Raw genomic sequence first — 20,494 nt, forward strand, 5'->3', positions numbered from 1 at the left:
GATGTCTGTCAGCAGCGAACTTGTACTTTCGCTATGGTCAGACTCCCATTGATTCCTATGGGATCCGCCGCCTCCAGGCTGGCGCTTTGAAAACCAGGTACGCTGGGCCGTAAAAGTGCCGAGCGTACCTGCTAGTTTTTTGATAGCTAGCAAAAGTAGTGAGAATGTGCCGCACTTGTGTGAGGAACATCTGGAGTGACGTAAGAATCGATCTGTGTCGGACTGAGTCCGGCGGATCGAAGCTTACGTCACAAAATTCTACTTTTGCCGGTCTCGAGCCTTTGATAACTAAGGCGTATCAGCCTCGCCACAAATACGCTGCGGAATACGCAGCGTATTTGAGGTTGACGGCTTGATAACTAGGCCCCAGCATCTCCTGCAACGGAAACGTTTTTTCACTGTAAGAGCAATAAAATTGCGGAACTCATTACCAAAGGAGGTAGTGAATGCCAACACCCTAGATACATTTAAAAATTGGATACATTTCTGTCTAGAAACAAAATTCATGGATATGATTGCTTGTATTTTAGTGGAATTATTTAAGCTTAACTGGAGCTTTTTGTAAGTATTTTAGACTTGTATAAGTTGAACTTGATGGACTTCGGTCTTTTTTCAACCTCATCTACTATGTTACTATGTTACTAAAAAGAGCTTAAAAAGCAGTATACTGAGAATGAAGGGTACTAATGTAATGAAGCTGATAAGCAGACAAGTCCAAATGTTTTAAACTTATGAACGTCCAGAAACTTGAATAAACAGTTATCTGCTTGTAAAAGGAACATGCAACTATATTTTCACATAAAAAATTGTAAAGAGTATGGGGCCCATTTATCAAGCTCGCCAGAAACACCAGTTATGAAGCAGCGGTCTAAAGACCGCTGCTCCATAACCTGTCCGCCTGCTCTGAGGAGGCGGACAGAGATCGCCACAATTCAACCCAATTGAATACGAACAGGTTGATTGACACCCCCTGGCCGCGAATCTGCAGGGGGCGGCGTTGCACTATAAATTCACAAGAGCTGCTGGTGCAATGCTGAATGCGGAGAGCGTATTGCTCTCCGCATTCAGCGAGGTCTGTCGGACATGATCCACAATGTCGGATCATGTCCGACAGGCCTTTCATAAATAGGCCCCTATATCACATTTCATATTAGTGGTCTAATAGATCATGTTGCCTGATTTACTCAATAGATTGTTATGTTCTTTCATGAAAGGTTAATAGATGCACAGAAGGATGATAACATTTCAAAGCAGAATTCCGCTGTGTATATTTACATTACAGATAGGTGTGTAATAATGAATATATACCTCAACCTCAGTGTTATCTCAGCATTATGTATCCAATATTTCATTTTTTCTTTGTGATTTATTTAATTAGAGGTGGAAATATTCTTGCCATAGAACATTACATAAAAGTAATCAACAATATTATCAATATTTACAATAGTTACAATATTTGTCATCATTAAGTAAAACTTTGGCACTTTAATTTATGAAAGGCTTTGTAAACGCTCATACTTCTTTAATAAGTACCCTTTCATGTTTTCAGATATTCCGCTGTTCTTTTGCCCTTAACGGATACTCTATTTCTTACTTCAGTGACGATTCATGCTGTAGCCAATGATATTGCACTCCCTTTGGCGTCCAGCAAGTAGATAATCATGCCCCTGGTTTTGGACGTTAAAGGGGGTGCGATACAATTGGCTCCAGCCTAAATTGTCACTGAAGTAAGAAAAAGAGTATCCGTTAAGGGCGGAGGAACAGCGGAATATCTGAAAACATGAAAAGGTAATTATTAAAAAGAAAAATAAGCATTTACAAAGCCTTTCATAAATGAAAGTGCCAATGTTTTACTTTATGATTAATATTTTTTAGTTACATTATTTGTAAAGGGACAGTCTACACCAGAATTTTTATTGTTGTAAAAGATAGATAGTCCCATTACCTAAATTTGCATAACCAACACAGTTACATTAATACATTTTTTACCTCTTTGGTTACCTTGTATCTAAGCCTCTGCAAGCTGCTTTGTTATTTCAGTTCTTTTGACAGACTTGCATTTTAGCCAATCAGTGCTGATTCATAGGTAACTCCATGTGCATGAGCACAGTCTTATCTATATGACACACATGAACTAACACCCTCTAGTGGTGAAAAACTGTCAAACCTCCTAGGTTTAGCTTTCAACTAAGCAAAATTGGTGATAAAAGTAAATTGGAAAGTTGTTTAAAATGACACGCCCTATCTGCATCATGAAAGTTTATTTTGGACTAGACTGTCCTTTTAATGGCTTCATTCAAATGGATACCTTACCCATATTCTATGCATGTTCTTAAAAACAAAAAAGTTTTCTACTTTTAAGTATATTATAACTAGAATGTTCTTTACTGACAGTCATGAAAAATGAGGTTACCTTCACCTACAAATATATTTTTTAATTGCACTAACGCAATTCTTAAATTTACTTCACATTGATTAATTCAATTTCAAACATTGTTGCCAATGTATAAAGTAAATCTTGCTTGACACATAATGCACATCTGAGCCAAAACTTGTAATATTCAATTTTGATTGAAATATGGCCGCCTCACAGAACCTGTTTTTTCTTTTCAAGCTCTTTGATCCAAGCAGCTAATGACAATTAGCTACACAACAATTTATAAAATGCCATACTCTTCTTGACTATATGGACACAATCTTGTGTAAAAAAACATAAGGAGATCTCCTGTAAAATAAAAAATGTTTGACAAGAGGTTTGATATACAGTTTATTTGTACAGAATTTTAAAATAAAATAAAGAAAAACACAACATTATACGTTATTATTTATTAGGGATGTAAAGGATCCGAAAGCGGAAGTAAGTAGCTGCTCTTTCCCTTTGGATATTTTTGTAACTGGATTGATTCCTGTAAAAAATATGAAAATATCCAAAGTGAATGAGTGGCTGCTTATTTCCGCATTTGGATCCTAACGGAGGATTTGAATGCATATACCTATTATTTATTGGTATATATTTAAATATTGTTGGGGAAAACTTCTTGTTCTGTTCATATTTTGTTTTAATGAACCTATACACAAGCAACATTGTTTAGCTCCTCCCGTAGCAAATTATTATACATAATTATGTTTATATTATATAGGTAGCAATGGAAGGCCGAACCTGACACGACCGAATGGACTTGGAAATGGAAATGGACAATTATCTAGCAACAACAATCTCAATGGACAGAGGATGATCTATGGACCTCAAGGAACAAAGTGGGTAGGGCAACCTTCTTTATAAAATTACAAACCATGTTGACATAATGGGTTTCATTTCTCAGATGCTCTCTTAAAATGACTTTTCTTTTTATGGTGGGCACATGTGGGATTAAACTCCAGTCCACTAGGAGGAGACAAAAACAATCAATAAACCAGAGATTTTAAAGGGATATCTCTTCCACTCCCTTGTACACCTTAGTCATTTTCTTTGCCTCCAGCAAGCAGTTAATTCAACAGTGCTGATCTCATGTCGTTGAGAGGGGTTCTCTAACCAACCGGAGACCCATTTTCCCATTTAGAGTGCATAGGAATGACAGTGGGGTAGACAGGAGTTTCAGCCAGAGAGTGATTTTATTCTCCCAGTGTGGAGATGCCACCAGCCTCTCAAGTAAAAAGTGGACTTTTTGTTACCAAACCAGCACTCCCTTTCCTGCTTCTTCTCCCTTCACTCTGAGCAATGTTACATTTTCTGTTGCAGGGATATCTCCCCTGGACCAGTGGCAGGGGTAAGCTCATTAAAACTTACCAGAGTTTGTCAAATTTACTTATTACTCCTTATATATTTGCAGCAGCATTTAGTATAAAAATGAGTATTGTATTATAATTTAAGGGCTTAAAGAGATAGTAGTTATTTTCTGTGATCCCACATAGGGACTTCTATTTTGCATTGTGTCAACTTTATATTGTTCCCCATTATAGGCTCCATGTACTAAGCAGCATAAGCGGCTCTTGAGCCCTTGTGGGGCAGGTTCACACATGCAAGCCTAAAAATCAGCTTGTGGTGATTGACAGACCCTTCTTTCGCACACAAGAGAAATGGTGGAGATTACACACTCATCGAAGTTTGTAATGATACGTACGATCAGCGGACAAACAGGATCCGCTGCCCATATACAGTGAAAACCTGCAGACAACTTCTCAAGTTGAGAAGTTTGTCCGCGTGCAGGTTAATACATGGAGGCCTAGGTGTTAACCCTTTGTGTGCCTTACTGTTGTGTTCTGTGCTCCTATCTTCCATAGACACTTGCATCATCCTTACTATCCTATGCGTATTCATATTGAGGAATTGGGTACAGCTCAAGTATCTGGACAATACACTGATTCCTGGATGGGCAATGACAGAATAATGTAACCCATTCTCAGTTATGTCTAAATCTTAAACAGAGTCCTGAAGCGCTGCTCTTACAGCAGAGTTGTCATGGGTTTACTTCCATCAGTACCATTCTGTAGGGAGTTCTATTCAATTTATATCAACTCTGTTATTACTGATTACATTAGAATCTGAATTTTCCTCTTCTAAAGGAGAATTCTCAGAAACTCAGTACCCAGCTGATGAAGAAGTAGCATAAGATGTGCCCTTTAATTTCAGACTTGAGCGTGTACATACTCTTACTATGGATAAGCAAACAGTAAAAAGTATTGATAGTTTTTTTTTTAAGACAGCTACTAAACAGCCGTCTACCTTATTAGTTCCTGTTTATTATTTGATCATAAAGGAATGGAACAAACCTGGAATTCCCTTTGTTCCCTCCACCAAGTTTTGCAAAAATAGAGTTATGGGAGACCATCTCCACACTTGCCAGGCTGACCACCTTGTTCAAATTTACATTCACTTCAAAGGCTTTCCCAGACGATCCTTCCATCTGGCAAGTTTTTTGTTTAAACCAGTGTACTATGTGTGGCAGCAGCTACTGCGGTCTGGTGCGACAACATAGCCCACCTTATTGCTGAAGAAGCATACCAGAAATAAATTCAGGATTTGCTTGAAATTGGTCAGGACTGCATTAAGGGGTGAGTTAATTAAGGGTTTTTCTATTCTTGAATGGGGTGGGGGTGAGCCATATGTTTTTGTTGGTTTATGTGCCCATGTGGGGTGTGACTTCATCAGAGGATGGGGAGTTGAGTTTTAATCTGTGAGGCCCAATGCTCTATTGTTTTGGTGATCTGGTATTTGAGCCCAATAATTCTAGCATATATTAATGAATTTCAATCCTACCATCTCATAGAAATTGGAATCATTCTAGTTGGAGACGTTTTTCTACCTGTGCACTGTAATCTCCTATTGTGGGGGTTTCACCGATCTCCAAAAGTGATTTGTTGTTTCCTTTTGTGTGTATCTAGATAATGTTGTAATTGATTGTATGTGTACCATGTTAGATTGATGTCTAAAGCTTTGAGCCTAATATTATTTTATAAAAGGTCACTTTTTCTATATAGTTCTTATTCCTACCAAAAAGGGATGAGTCATGTATTGGTAATTCTGGGTTATCAACAAAAGCAGTTAGGGGTGACGTTGCAGATGCTATTTGGTGGTGCATCTGCAGAGTCCTGTCCCACTGATTAAATAACTCCTGCAATATGGGGTAGTCCCTCAGTGTCTTAGGATGACATTTCGGTGTTACCCAGCCCTGTATGCCAATGTTCTTGATTTTGAGGATTTTGGCTCCTATTTGCACCCATTGTTTGTCTTTGGTGTTGAAGCTTCATTCAGTTTGTTGGTGTAGGATGATAGCTTTGTGATATTTATATAGATTTGGTACTCCTAATCCCCCTAGCTCTTTAGGGAGGTAGAAAGTGTTCTTAGGTATACAAGGTTTAAGATTCTTCCAAATGAATCTTTCAAAGAGACTTTGCAGCCTAGGGAGGTAGTGATGTGGTATCGGTAAAGTTTGCAGATAGTATAAGATTCTGGGGAGTATGCTAATTTTTATAACTCCAATTTAGCCTAACCAAGACATAGGCTTGTTCATCCAAATGGAAAGGTCACAAGATATATCTATCATCAGACCTATGTAGTTGGCCTCGAATAATGAGGACGGTGTGGCATTTAAATGAATCCCCAGGTATTTAAAAGGGACACTAAACCCAAAATGTTTCTTTTGTGATTCAGATAGAGCATGCAATTTTAAGCAACTTTCTAATTTACTCCTATTAGCAAATGTTCTTCATTCTCTTGGTACCTTTATTTGAAAAGCAAGAATATAAGTTTAGATGCCAACCCATTTTTGGTGAACAACCTGGGTTGTTCTTGCTGATTGGTGGATAAATTCATCCACCAATAAATAAGTGCTGTCCAGGGTACTGGACTTTCTTTTTCAAATAAAGATAGCAAGAGAACAAAGAAAAATTGATAATAGGAGAAATTATAAAGCTGCTTAAAATTGCATGCTCTATCTGAATCACGAAAGAAAAAATTTGGGTTCAGTGTCCCTTTAAGTTTGTTGGCTTTGAGAGTGAGTGCAATTTTTTAAGACTTAACATAGTTCTGGTTGGGGGGTGTTTACATTTAACAGTCCAGACTTATTTAAGTTTAAATGGAAGTTAGATATCTTCTCATATGTTTTAAATTCCTCCAAGACTGCAGGCAGGGATGTACTAGGTTGAGTGAGAGTTAGGTGAACATTGTCCACATACATGGCCAACTTATGTTCAGATTTTTTTATTTGTAAACAGCTATACTTTTATTAGCTCTAATTTTCTGGGCCAGTACCTCTATAGAAAGGGCAAATAGGAGTAGGGGCGTGTGCCATTCTGTATTAGCAATGGATCAGATAGTAGTCCATTTACTTTAACTTGTGCTGTTGGGTAGGTGTATAAAGATTTTTTTTTTTTATTAATTAGCTTTTGTCCGAATTTCATCTCTGACAGGGTGGCCCCTAGAAATTTCCAGCTCACTCTGTCAAATGCCTTTTCCATGTCAGTAGAGACTAATATCATAGGTATGCTATATAGGCAAGCACAATTCGTCAACTTTGATGGTATTATCTCTCGCCTCTCGTCCTGGGATGATACCCACCTGGTCGAGGGATATCAAATGCGACATGTATTTATTGAGGCAGTTGGTGAGGATCTTAGCAAATATTTTTATTTTAGTGTTTAACAATGAAATGGATCTAAAATGTTCTGGTTTATCTTGGGTTTTTACCTGGTTTTGGGAGTAAAGTGAGTAGGCTGAAAGCATGGCTGGCGAAAAGCCATTTAATTCTTCTAATGTGTTGTAAAAATCTGTCAAGTGGGTTGTCAGTATTAGTATCAAAGAGCTTATAATATTTGATGCAGAGACCATTAGGTCATGGACTCTTCCCAGTAGGGAGGGAGGGAATAGCCTGAAATATTTATTCAGTTATAATTTGGCTCTCTAACTGGTCTGTGTCTTCTTTGAGTTGGGACGGTAATTTCACATTGGTAAAGTAGTTGGATATTTGGTGTTCCTCTGTGTTGTCTGTTCCTATTCTTCTGATGGGTTGTTGTTGTGTAAGTTATATAGCGTATGTAATATTCTTGGCATACTTTTGCAATAGCTCAACTATCAGTTCATGATCTTGAAGGTATCCAGGCAGGGCTACAATTGATTCTGAATATCAGGAAATCGAGTCCATAGTGGTGTATGTGGGTACTTCTGTTGATTTTAAGTATTGCTTCAAAGTAGAATTCTTGGAAGTTTTATCCATTTCTTGTGCAACTTTTCCACAAGGAATGAGTGAGACCAACAAGGGTTGTAAACTGAAGTTCAGCCCTCTGTTTCAGCTGTTTGTATTAGGCAAGGGGAAAAAAAACTGTTTGTATACAGACTTATATTGAACTGTTTTCAGCGGTCTCTGTGGGTAGCTCTGTTAGCTACTATGGCACTACAATGAGCTATATGAAGCTGGTTTCAAGAGTATAGGCCAGTGTGTGCCATTTTGTTTATGGCTTCCTTCAGCTGGGTAGTGGCCTCAGAGAGAATTAGTAAGATAATGGGGGGTAGTTATCAAGCCGTCAACCTCAAATACGCTGGAATTCCGCAGCGTATTTGTGGCGAGGCTGATTCGCCTTAGTTATCAAAGGCTAGAGACCGGCAAAAGTAGAATTTTGTGACGTAAACTTCGATCCGCCGGACTCAGTCCGACACAGATCGATTCTTACGTCACTCCAGATGTTCCGCACACAAGTGCGGCACAATCTGACTACTTTTGCTAGTTATCAAAAAACTAGCAGGTACGCTCGGCACTTTTACGGCCCAGTGTACCTGGTTTTCAAACCGCCACCCTGGAGGCGGCGGATCCCATAGGAATCAATGGGAGTCTGACCATAGCGAAAGTACAAGTTCGCTGCTGCCAGACATCCCATTCATTCCTATGGGAGCTGTCTACACCTAACACCCTAACATGTACCCCGAGTCTAAACACCTCTAATCTGTCCCCCCCTACACCGCCGCAACTAAATAAAATGATTAACCCCTAAACCGCCGCTCCCGGAGCCCACCGCAAGCTACTCTATACCTATTAACCCCTAAATCGCCGCTCCCGGAGCCCACCGCCACCTACATGATACCTAGTAACCCCTTATCCTGCCCCCCCTATAATAAAGTTATTAACCCCTATCCTGCCGATCCCGCACCTCGCCGCAAATAAATAAATAGTTTAACCCCTAAACCGCCGCTCCCTGACCCTGCCGCAACCTATATTAAATGTATTAACCCCTTATCTGCCCCCCCTACACCGTCGCCACCTATAATACATTTATTAACCCCTATCCTGCCCCCCACTACACCGCCGCCACTGTAATAAATTTATTAACCCCTAAACCCAAGTCTAACACTAACCCTAACACCCCCCTAACTTAAATATTAATTAAATAAATCTAAATCATATTTCTATTATGAACTAAATTAATCCTATTTAAAACTAAATACTTACCTTTAAAATAAACCCTAATATAGCTACAATATAAATAATAATTATATTGTAGCTATCTTAGGATTTATTTTTATTTTACAGGTACCTTTCAATTTATTTTAACTAGGTACAATAGCTATTAAATAGTTATTAACTATTTAATAGCTACCTAGCTAAAATAAAGAGAAATTTACCTGTAAAATAAAAACTAACCTAAGTTACAATTACACCTAACACTACACTATACTTAAATAAATTATTCCTATTTAAAACTAAATACTTACCTGTAAAATAAACCCTAAGATAGCTACAATATAATTAATAATTACATTGTAGCTATCTTAGGATTTATATTTATTTTACAGGTAACTTTGTATTTATTTTAGCTAGTTAGAATAGTTATTAAATAGTTATTAACTATTTAATAACTACCTAGCTAAAAGAAATACAAAATTACCTGTAAAATAAATCCTAACCTAAGTTACAATTAAACCTAACACTACACTATCATTAAATTACTTAAATAAATTACCTATAAATAACTACAATTAAATACAATTACATAAACTAACTAAAGTACAAAAAATAAAAAAAGCTAAGTTACAAAAAATAAAAAAAATAAGTTACAAACATTGAAAAAAATATTACAACAATTTTAAGCTACTTACACCTAATCTAAGCCCCCTAATAAAATAACAAACCCCCCCAAAATAAAAAAATGCCCTACCCTATTCTACATTAAAAAAGTTCAAAGCTCTTTTACCTTACCAGCCCTTAAAAGGGCCTTTTGTGGGGGCATGCCCCAAAGAGTTCTGCTCTTTTGCCTGTAAAAGAAAAATACAACCCCCCCAACATTAAAACCCACCACCCACATACCCCTAATCTAACCCAAACCCCCCTTAAAATAACCTAACACTAATCCCCTGAAGATCATCCTACCTTTAGTCGTCTTCACTCAGCCGAGCCACCGATGGAACTGAAGAGGACATCCGGACCGGCAGAAGTGATCATCCAAGGGGCGCTGAAGAAATCTTCCATCCGATGAAGTGATCCTCCAAGCGGCGCTGAAGATTCAAGTTCAATCCGATTGGCTGATCCAATCAGACAATCAGATTGAACTTGCATTCTATTGGCTGATCGGAACAGCCAATAGAATGCGAACTCAATCTGATTGGCTGATTGGATCAGCCAATTGGATTGAACTTGAATCTGATTGGCTGATTCTATCAGCCAATCAGATTTTTCCTACCTTAATTCCGATTGGCTGATAGAATCCTATCAGCCAATCGGAATTGAAGGGACGCCATCTTGGATGACGTCCCTTAAAGGAGCCTTCATTCGTCGGTAGTCCGTCGGGAAAGAAGGATGTTCCGTGTCGGCGGGATGAAGATTCAAGACCCGGCTTCGAAGATGACCTCGCCCGGATAGAAGACTTCTTCAGCGCCTCTTGGAAGATGACCTCGCCCGGATGGAAGATTTCTTCAGCGCCGCTTGGAGGATCACTTCATCGGATGGAAGATTTCTTCAGCGCTCCTTGGATGATCACTTCTGCCGGTCCAGATGTCCTCTTCAGTTCCATCGGTGGCTCGGCTGAGTGAAGACGACTAAAGGTAGGATGATCTTCAGGGGATTAGTGTTAGGTTATTTTAAGGGGGGTTTGGGTTAGATTAGGGGTATGTGGGTGATGGGTTTTAATGTTGGGGGGGTTGTATTTTTCTTTTACAGGCAAAAGAGCTGAACTCTTTGGGGCATGCCCCCACAAAAGGCCCTTTTAAGGGCTGGTAAGGTAAAAGAGCTTTGAACTTTTTTAATGTAGAATAGGGTAGGGCATTTTTTTTATTTTGGGGGGGTTTGTTATTTTATTAGGGGGCTTAGATTAGGTGTAAGTAGCTTAAAATTGTTGTAATATTTTTTTAAATTTTTGTAACTTATTTTTTTTATTTTTTTTATTTTTTGTAACTTAGCTTTTTTTATTTTTTGTACTTTAGTTAGTTTATGTAATTGTATTTAATTGCAGTTATTTGTAGGTAAATTATTTAAGTAATTTAATGATAGTGTAGTGTTAGGTTTAATTGTAACTTAGGTTAGGATTTATTTTACAGGTAATTTTGTATTTCTTTTAGCTAGGTAGTTATTAAATAGTTAATAACTATTTAATAACTATTCTAACTAGCTAAAATAAATACAAAGTTACCTGTAAAATAAATATAAATCCTAAGATAGCTACAATGTAATTATTAATTACATTGTAGCTATCTTAGGGTTTATTTTACAGGTAAGTATTTAGTTTTAAATAGGAATAATTTATTTAATGATAGTGTAGTGTTAGGTGTAATTGTAACTTAGGTTAGTTTTTAGTTTACAGGTACATTTCTCTTTATTTTAGCTAAGTAAGCTATTAAATAGTTAATAACTATTTAATAGCTATTGTACCTAGTTAAAATAAATTGAAAGGTGCCTGTAAAATAAAATTAAATCCTAAGATAGCTACAATATAATTATTATTTATATTGTAGCTATATTAGGGTTTATTTTATAGGTAAGTATTTAGTTTTAAATAGGATTAACTTAGTTCATAATAGAAATATTATTTAGATGTATTTAATTAATATTTAAGTTAGGGGGGTGTTAGGGTTAGTGTTAGACTTAGGTTTAGGGGTTAATAATTTTATTACAGTGGCGGCGGTGTAGTGGGGTGCAGGATAGGGGTTAATAAATTTATTATAGGTGGCGACGGTGTAGGGGGGGCAGGATAGGGGTTAATAAATTTAATATAGGTTGCGGCGGGTTCAGGGAGCGGCGGTTTAGGGGTTAAACTATTTATTTATTTGCGGCGAGGTGCGGGATCAGCAGGATAGGGGTTAATAACTTTATTATAGAGGGCAACGGTATAGGGGGGGCAGGATAGGGGTTACTAGGTATAATGTAGGTGGCAGCGGTGACCGGAAGCGGCGGTTTAGGGGTTAATACATTTATAAGACTTGCGGCAGGGTCTAGGAGCGGCGGTTTAGGGGTTAGTAACTTTATTTAGTTGCGGGGGGCTCCGGGGGCGCCGGTATAGGGGGTAGAACAGTGTAGTTTAGTGTGAGTGCTTAGTGACAGGCTAGCAAGAAAGCTGTCAAACAGCCGAAGAGCAGCAAGATCGGATGAGTGATAACTCTCACAGTCCGCTGCTCATCGCCCCGCGGCTTTTTGACAGCTTTACTTGATAACTTAGGCAAATTTTTTCAGGTCCGCGGCGGCGATGTGAGGCGAGCTTAGGCAGGCGTATTGGGCCGGCGAAGGCAGGAAAGTTGACACGTTGATAACTACCCCCCAATGTGTCAGCTTGATCTAAGCCACTGTACATATCATGTTTATCAGGATCCTCTGCTGTGGAATGTACTGCAGTCCAGTGTTGTGTGTTATCTGGTGCACTAGGAGGTCATGGTATGCCCACTTATATGGATGCTTGTCTTACTAGTATACTAGTGTGCCAGCTAAGGTGGTCAGTTCTCCACCTTGGTCAATAGTGCTTTACTGTGTAAATGATAGCTGCATACGTAGTTCGTGTTTGGATAATCTGTACTCACGCATTAGCGATTATCTTTCTGTCTTCTTTTGCCACTTTCAGTAGGGCTATGTTGCATCTGACAGTGGAGACACAGGTCTCCTTTCCGCCGCTAGTGCTCCACACCCAGGGTTCTTCTGACTCTGCATTTCCTCCACGGATGCTGCAGGATATTATGGTGCCGGCTGGTGTGAATTGTTGGTCTGTATTTCATGGCCGTTGCTTTTAAGTGCGACACATCGTTCCAAATCTGTGGTGGCTGATGAGTAGTCCCTATCCTGTCTGCTGCACATTGGTGCGATGCACGTGGTTAGGGCACAGATATAGTTTTTTTTTATTACGTTGCTGCCTTTTTTTAGGACATTAGCGCAGAGGCGAGGCCTAGGAGCTGTCTTTTTATGCGGCCATCATCTGGCGTGGCCAAGCTCCACCCTGGGATCGCAACCAGTGTTATCTATCACGCGCTATGTAAAGGACTCCATCAATGCGAAAGGTTCTGCAATGGCTGTTTTGGCTAGATGAGCATTATAGCTCAACTCATCATCTGCAGACTTAGTTTCTAAAAGCAGTCACTTATCTCTAATTTCAAGGGAAGATTTTGTTTGGACCAGGTAGGGGGCAGGTTGAACCTTTTTTAGGAGGCATGAAAGAAGTCAGTTTAAGTTTCTGGGTGTTAAACATCATTAAGTAAAGGTACAAACAAGACCTCCTCCTAGGAAATTTCTCCTTTCTCTCCCTTGAGATCTTTCAAAGGCCAAAGCCTTTTATCTTGTGTACAAGTGATGAGATTAATCGCTCTCATTCAGGTTGCAGAATAGAATCAAGGGTTCTTCTCCAATCATTTCATAGTCCAAAAAAAAAAAGGAAAACACTTTTCAGACGATTTTGAATCTTAAAACCCTAAACAAATTTCTGAAAGTGCCAATTTGCAAATGAAGACAATTAACAATATATTCCCTTTAGTGCAGGAGGGTCAATTTCTCTCTATCATCAATTTAAAAGATGCCTATCTACATATCCCTATTCACAGGGATTATGTCACATGCTTGAGATTTTTCCTTCCTTCACAAGCATTATCAGTTTGTGGTGCTTCCCTTTGGTTTGGCAACAGTGCCCAGAGTTTTTTACAATTGTTCTAAGAGTACAGTTGACTGTAGTGCAAGCTCAAGGGATTGCTGTGGCTCTGTACCTAGACAACATTGTGGTGCATGCACCATCCCTCAGTTAAAGAAGGACCACAGACGTAAGGTTCTTTAGTTACTTCACAATCACTGTGGACAAATCAATGGACCAAAGAACTCAGACCAAGGTATCTTTCCTGGCATTATTAATAGATTCAGTGTTAATGAGACTGTCTCTGACAGACCAGTGCAAACTTAAGTTACAGTAGGCATGTGTCAGTCTACAAGTCAATGCCCTTCCTTCAGTGGCTCAATGTATGGAAGTATTTGGCCTCATGGAAGTGGCTTCAGGTGCCAGATCCTCTAATTGATCACAACAGATGCCAGTGTGACAGGTTGGGGTGCAGTCTGGTGGTCCCAGAGGAAGCAAAGATTTTGGTCTCCTCGGGAGAGAAGGGTACTAATCAATATTCTGGAACTGCAATCTGCAGGGCTCTCCTGAGTTGGCCCAGCCTAAGGCAGGAATGCATTCTATAATTCCAGTCAGACAATTTCATAGCAGTGGGTTACATTATTCATTAAGGCAGTTTGCACAGTTCCTTAGTGATGAAGGAAGTAGCCTGCATTATCATTTAGGCAGAATTCAATATTTGCATGAAATCAACTATCCCAATCTTAAGTGTGAACAATTGGGAAGCTGACAAAGGAGTTATTCAACAAGATAGTGAGACTTTGGGGCATGCTAGACATAGATATCATGTGTTTGAACAACAAGTTGCCCTTGTTTTGTGCCAGGTCTGGGGATCATCGGGTGAATCTCATAGATGTCTTAGTAATTTGATGGACATTCAATCAGATTTATAACTCCATTTGTATTGCTATTCAGGGTGATAGCTAAGATAAAACAGGAGTGAGCTTCAGTCATTCTGAATGCCTAATTTTGGCCCAAAGAGAGGCCAGGTTTTTGATACTCTGATTCAGGCAAGCGAAACCTGTTGCATATATCACAAGGTTTGGAAAACCTTTCCATACTCTCCTATCCTATCCTGGTGTATGACTAGGTGATATAGCTGGAATGCTTTTCAAAGTTTTAGAGTACTACAGGACAATCTGGAGAAATGCTTATTAGCCAGTTCTCTTAAGGGAAAGAAATTGACTTTGTCTGTCTTCGTTCAGGTCTCCTTTATGGAATCTCAACCTGGTTTTAAGGGTCTTTCAGGGTTCTCCATTTGAGACTAGGGATGGTCTGATTGGACATTCAACAGTTGTCTTGGAATGTTTTATTTCTCTTGACCTTTTCTTGAGCCAGAAGAGTGTCTGAGATCTCAGCTTTACCCTTTGACCCTCTTGCCTGGTTTTCCATCTACTCATTTTTTCCTAAGGTCGTATCCTTAGAAAATATTAACTAGGAAATTGTGGTTCGCTTGTTCTTACCATCTTCCAAAATTTCTAAGAAATTACTTCCTCACAGATTAGATTTTTTCAGAACATTACAATTTTAACTAAAAGCTACAAGGTATTTTAGAAATTCTTCTTTGTCCATTTATTTTTCTGGACCTCATGAAGGTCACAAAGCTACAGTAGTCACTTTAGCTGTGTTTTAAAAGGCCTTTATTTGCAAGGCCTACTTGGTTGAGGAGGGTACTCGCCCAGAGTGCATTACCTCTCATTCCACTAGAGCAATTGCATCTAGGGCCTTTATCACTTTGATGTGCACACCTCTTCAGAGACTGATTTTGACAGAAGGTTCTGTGGGCCACTGTGCCTTTTCATTCATATACCTGCCTTAACTGTTATCCTGTGATGGTATGTGAACTCTCCCCATCTTATAAAAGAAAACAAAATGTATGCTTAGCTGATAAATTAATTATTTTCATGATGGTGATAGTCCAATAGACTTGTTCTTTTGTAGAGATGACAGCAGTAGCAGTTCATACTTCACTTGTCCTGCTTTCCTGCTTCTCTGTTTTATTATTTTCTCTTGGCCATATGTATTACTTACAGCTGGAGAGTCAGATAGATTAAAAGCTCTGGTATATTGGGTTGTTTGCCTCCTCCTAGTGGATTGGTGTTTAATCCCACATGTGATGGCTCATGGATTCTCCCCATCATGAATTAAATGGATTTATCAGTTAACCTTTAAAGGGACAGTCTACTCCAGAATTGTTATTTGTTTAAAAAGAGAGATAATCAATTTATTACCCATTTCCAAGTTTTACAAAACCAACACACACACACACACACACACACATATATATATACTTTTTTCCTCTGTGATTACTTTGAATCCCACACATATTGAGGGTATACAATGAAATAAGAATAAATAAATAAAATAGAATGAATAGTTCAAAGCTAAAGGAAAATAATTTAAGATTCACGAGCTGGATCAGATGAATCTATAGTGCCACCAGAACATACAATCTATTAATTAATTAATTAATTAATTAATTAAAGCTATCAATTATCATAAAAATGTAGGTATCCATACAGAAAATAAGTGTCAAATAGAAAATAACAACACAACAAAGAAAGCCTATAAGATACCTGTTCTAGATATTAGAGATAGCAACTTCTGAACAGCTGCCATTGTAATCTTTATATATGTTTCAAGATGAATAAACTCACTTTTTGTAAATGTATACCTTTCTTTATACCAAAAACCTTCTATTATACCTTCAACACACCTCTATTTAAAAAAGTAATCTCATCTTCTCCAATCATTTATTATGTTATACTACAAATTAAAGCCTTTAGGAATTCTGGTTTGCAGTTTAAAAATCCAAAATCCCGCTCACCTAAAGTCTTACCCACGCTATGCCACTCTAAGTTTCAGCTATACCTACAGAACCTCCTAAACCAAAGCTCGCTACCCCCACCCCAACACTGCACTGAGGGGCCAATTTATCAAAGCATCAACTGTGAATACAATGTAATTCTGTATCAAAATAGACGCTAAATTGATAAGTTGTAGTTAAAGGGACAGTATACTGTAAAATTGTTTTTCCATTAATGTATTTTAAATGACTTGTTATACCAACTGCAGAGTATAAAATATTTGAGAAATTCCATTTTCATGCTTATTTGTGTTTATGAAGTAGCTGATTTTGTGCTTTGAAACCACAGCCTATTACAATGGGTTGAACTTAAAGGTGATATCAGATCTCATTATGTTCTAAGTTTGTGTAAACAGACTTGCTTCCTTATCTTTTATTTGGCTGGAACACCAAAGCTCAATACATAGAGAGAACAATGGAAAATTATCATTTTATTACTTAACTATCCTGCATCCCACTGGGAGTGTAATCTCTTCTGCTGGTTGTGTATACATAGGCTATTCAATAGCCTATACTCCAGTATTAATTTGTTCAGTGTAGGTGGCGATACCACAGGCTAAATCAGCTATTTCAAATGCTGAAATAGGAGTAAAGGAGCTACTTGCAACCAATTTAATACACTCTAGCAGGTTAAAAGAATCATTGGGAATAATTTAAAGGGGAGAAATTTTTGGGGTGAACTGTCCCTTTAACACGACGTCAACATAGTAAAATGTAGAAAAGTTTGGTGAAACATTCACTCCCGCAAGATCACTTAGATGTAAAATCCATGCTTGCGTTATTTGAGCGTACTACTGCCAATCCGCTCTCTCATACGACTCTATTTGACCAAATTTAAATTTATTAAGCATTAAGCATTCAACAGGGTCTCAGCGCCTTGAGACCCTTACGGGTGAATAGCCGCGCTTTACAAGAACCCAATAGATAGATAGATAGAACAGGTATGCTTGCATCTATTCCAATGCCGCAAACCTAATGTTCAATCCGCCACCTTTGAGCCAGCGAATGCTATATAAAGCACCTTTGAGCCCGCAAATGCAATAGAAAGCAAAGGGATGTTACTACATTATTAAAGGGTGTGTCTGACAACTCAGAAAGCTTTAGGTATATGCTGTTTGTATTCAGAGACAGTCATTAACTATGGGAATGATCAATATGTTTACTTTTGCTTTGCTTCATCGACACAGAAATACAAATACACATTAATTTAAGTGAAAATATTATATATCAGATTTTTCCTGAAAAAAAAAAAGGAAGTTTCTATGAGATTTATTGTTTGTTCAGGTATAAATCTAGCTATGTCAAGGATATTAACAGATGAAATATAAAAGATTAGCTTTATAGAAATGTGCTTATTCATGGACAGGAATGAAATGGTATAAATAAAGTTGCAAAAAGAAGCAAAACTGTCTTCATTTGATGGACATTCAGGGTAGATCATTTGATAAATAAGGATATCCGCGACATTGATGCTTCTTATTTATCTACTGTCCGATGCTATTCACATCAAACTTGACGCGCGTGAGTTTGACAGACGTGTTGATAACTAAGACCGTCAAATGTAGATTTGTGTTAGCAATGTCTGCCGAGCGTATTGACCACAGCGAATGCGTTTAGATTGACGCTTTTATAAATTGGCCCCTAATATATATATATATATATATATATATATATATATATATATATATATTTCATTAAAACTATGGTGGAGATAAAAGTCTGACATTAAAATTCTCCATATCTCAAAAGTAAATCAATAAAAATTGTTGCATAGGAAAATAGCACATCTAGTTAAGTGTCACCGCTTGCTTTCACCCAGTAAAACTCCATATACACTGTTACCAATGCACAAGAGGATTCTGGTGAGATATGCAAATTAGATACACAACATCTCAGCTTTTTTGCTTCATACTTTGTTAACTACAGTGGTGATTTCTGTATTGCTGCATTTATTTGCTGTGTGTTAACATCTGAGATGTTGTATATCTAATTTGCATATCTCACCAGAATCCTCTTGTGCATTGGTAACAGCGTATATGGAGTTTTACTGGGTGAAAGCAAGCGGGGACACTTGACTAGATGTGCTAATTTCTTATGCAACTTTTTTTATTGATTTATATATATATATAATCACAGGACAGCTGAAATTAAATAATTAAAAAAAAAAAAAAAAAAACTTACTTTAAATTGATGTGCACACTTTTTTCAAATGTTGGTGCCTACATGCCCTGGACAGTATACACACTCAAAAACAATGTAATTTCCTGATTTGTAATTCTACATTACTGATTGTACTCTATAATGAGTATATGAGCTGGGCAGCAACTAAAGCAGTCTTGCTGGCAGGTAGATCTGCATGTCCTTCAACTGTTCAGTTTACAAAATTAACTTGGAACATGCATTAGTTGTGTTACTTTTCAATACAAAAATTACTGCAAAAAAATAGCTGTAACTTATTATTCCACCTTATTCTCAGGTAAACTATCAGGGTAGTTGCACTACACCTCATCAGAGTGATGATATAAAGTAGCCTCCAATGCAGGGTGGTCAGAGACAATAAAAGTTGAGGCTGAAAAAAAATCCTAAAAGATTTGGAAGCAGTAATCCACTGCACTTGGGTGTTTTTACATATGTGGCTACAGCAAATGCTAAAATGTGGATTTATATTAAAAGGGAAATTAAGCTCAAAGGAGCCAATTTGTCATTTGTCGGACGGACATTATCTGCTGTAGCATATCATGTCCACCTGGCATCGCTTGACCCTCATATGCATTATTATACAAGGATGATAATTAAAACCACCGACACAGAAGAATGGGTTGTAAAGGCCGCAGCTCCACATTTATTTGATAAATATATAAATACATCAACCATAAATATTTCTCTTTAACCAATATTAACTAATTAAACTAAACCCCATGAACCTCAGGAGGTGCTTGCCCCAACTAAGCCATCCAGCTTATCCCAAATTTTTACCAGTTATCCTCCCCTGAACCCAGGGGGTACACCTCCTTAACTCAAACCTTTTATCTCCCCAGCAAGCACCCCCCACCAAACGAGCTGCGACAAGTTATCATTAAGGGAGGGAGGAGGAAACTGCTTCTCCCACGCTGCTTACAAACAAAGAGGCCATGCTTCCTGTTGGCCCTCTCCTTTTATTGCGCTCCTCCCCTGGGCCAGACCCCACCCCCCCTTGCCTCTAGACTCTGAGAGTCAAATGCCCTCCCCTTCCAGTCTTCTCGCTCCGGGCTTCCTAAATGCCGACAGCATACTCTGTCGGCATTTAACATTGCACAAGAAGTTTTGGTGAACTGCTTGTGCAATGCCGCCCCCTGCGGATTTGAGGCCAATCTAGCAGTGGGTTTCAATCAACCTGATTGTATGCGATTGAGCGGATTGCTGTCTGCCGCCTTTAGAGGAAGCGGACAAGTTAAGGAGCAGCGGTCTTAAGACCGCTGCTTCTTAACTCCTGTTTCTGGAGCCTGAAGGCTCGCGTGGAAACAGTAACATTGAGGCACATTCGGGCCGTGATAAATTGGCCCCAAAATTTTTCTTTCATGATTTAGGTAGAACATACTTTCCAGTTTACTTCTATTATCTCATTTCCTTCATTCCCTTGGTATCATTTGTTGAATGAGCAGCAATGCACTACTGGGTTCTAACTGAACACATGGGTGAGCCAATGACAATCAATATATATATATATGCAGCCACCAATCAGCAGTTAGGTTCTTTGCTGCTCCTGAGCTTTCATAGATAAAGAGAAGGAAGCAAATTAAATAATAGCAGTAAATTGCAAAGTTGTTTAAAATTGTATGCTCTGTCTAAACCAAAAATGTCTAATTATGACTTTACTGTCCCTTTAAGACATTTGCATTGTTTGTCAAGGCCCGCCCCTATGAGTGATGCATTAATAGGAAGGGAACATCATATGTAAAGACTGAACACATTTCAGCAGCACAGCATTTTCACAGATAGCACTCGACAGGATATTTGCCAAGTACTGATTGGCTGTTACATGGCGGTGGAGGAATTCCTCAATTTTACAATAACGTGCCCAGTGTAGAG

General features: G+C 38.3%; 1 protein-coding gene across 1 annotated transcript in view; it reads left to right on the forward strand.

Moving 5' to 3' along the window:
* FNDC1 (fibronectin type III domain containing 1) overlaps nucleotides 1-20,494 on the forward strand; it is a 425,464-nt gene that overhangs the window by 304,940 nt on the left and 100,030 nt on the right. Inside the window, 1 exon segment of the mRNA XM_053711170.1 lies at nucleotides 3,141-3,262. Within this exon segment, the coding sequence (XP_053567145.1) occupies nucleotides 3,141-3,262 (122 nt within the window).

The sequence above is a fragment of the Bombina bombina genome, chromosome 4, assembly GCF_027579735.1.
Source record: "Bombina bombina isolate aBomBom1 chromosome 4, aBomBom1.pri, whole genome shotgun sequence".
NCBI lineage: Eukaryota > Metazoa > Chordata > Amphibia > Anura > Bombinatoridae > Bombina > Bombina bombina.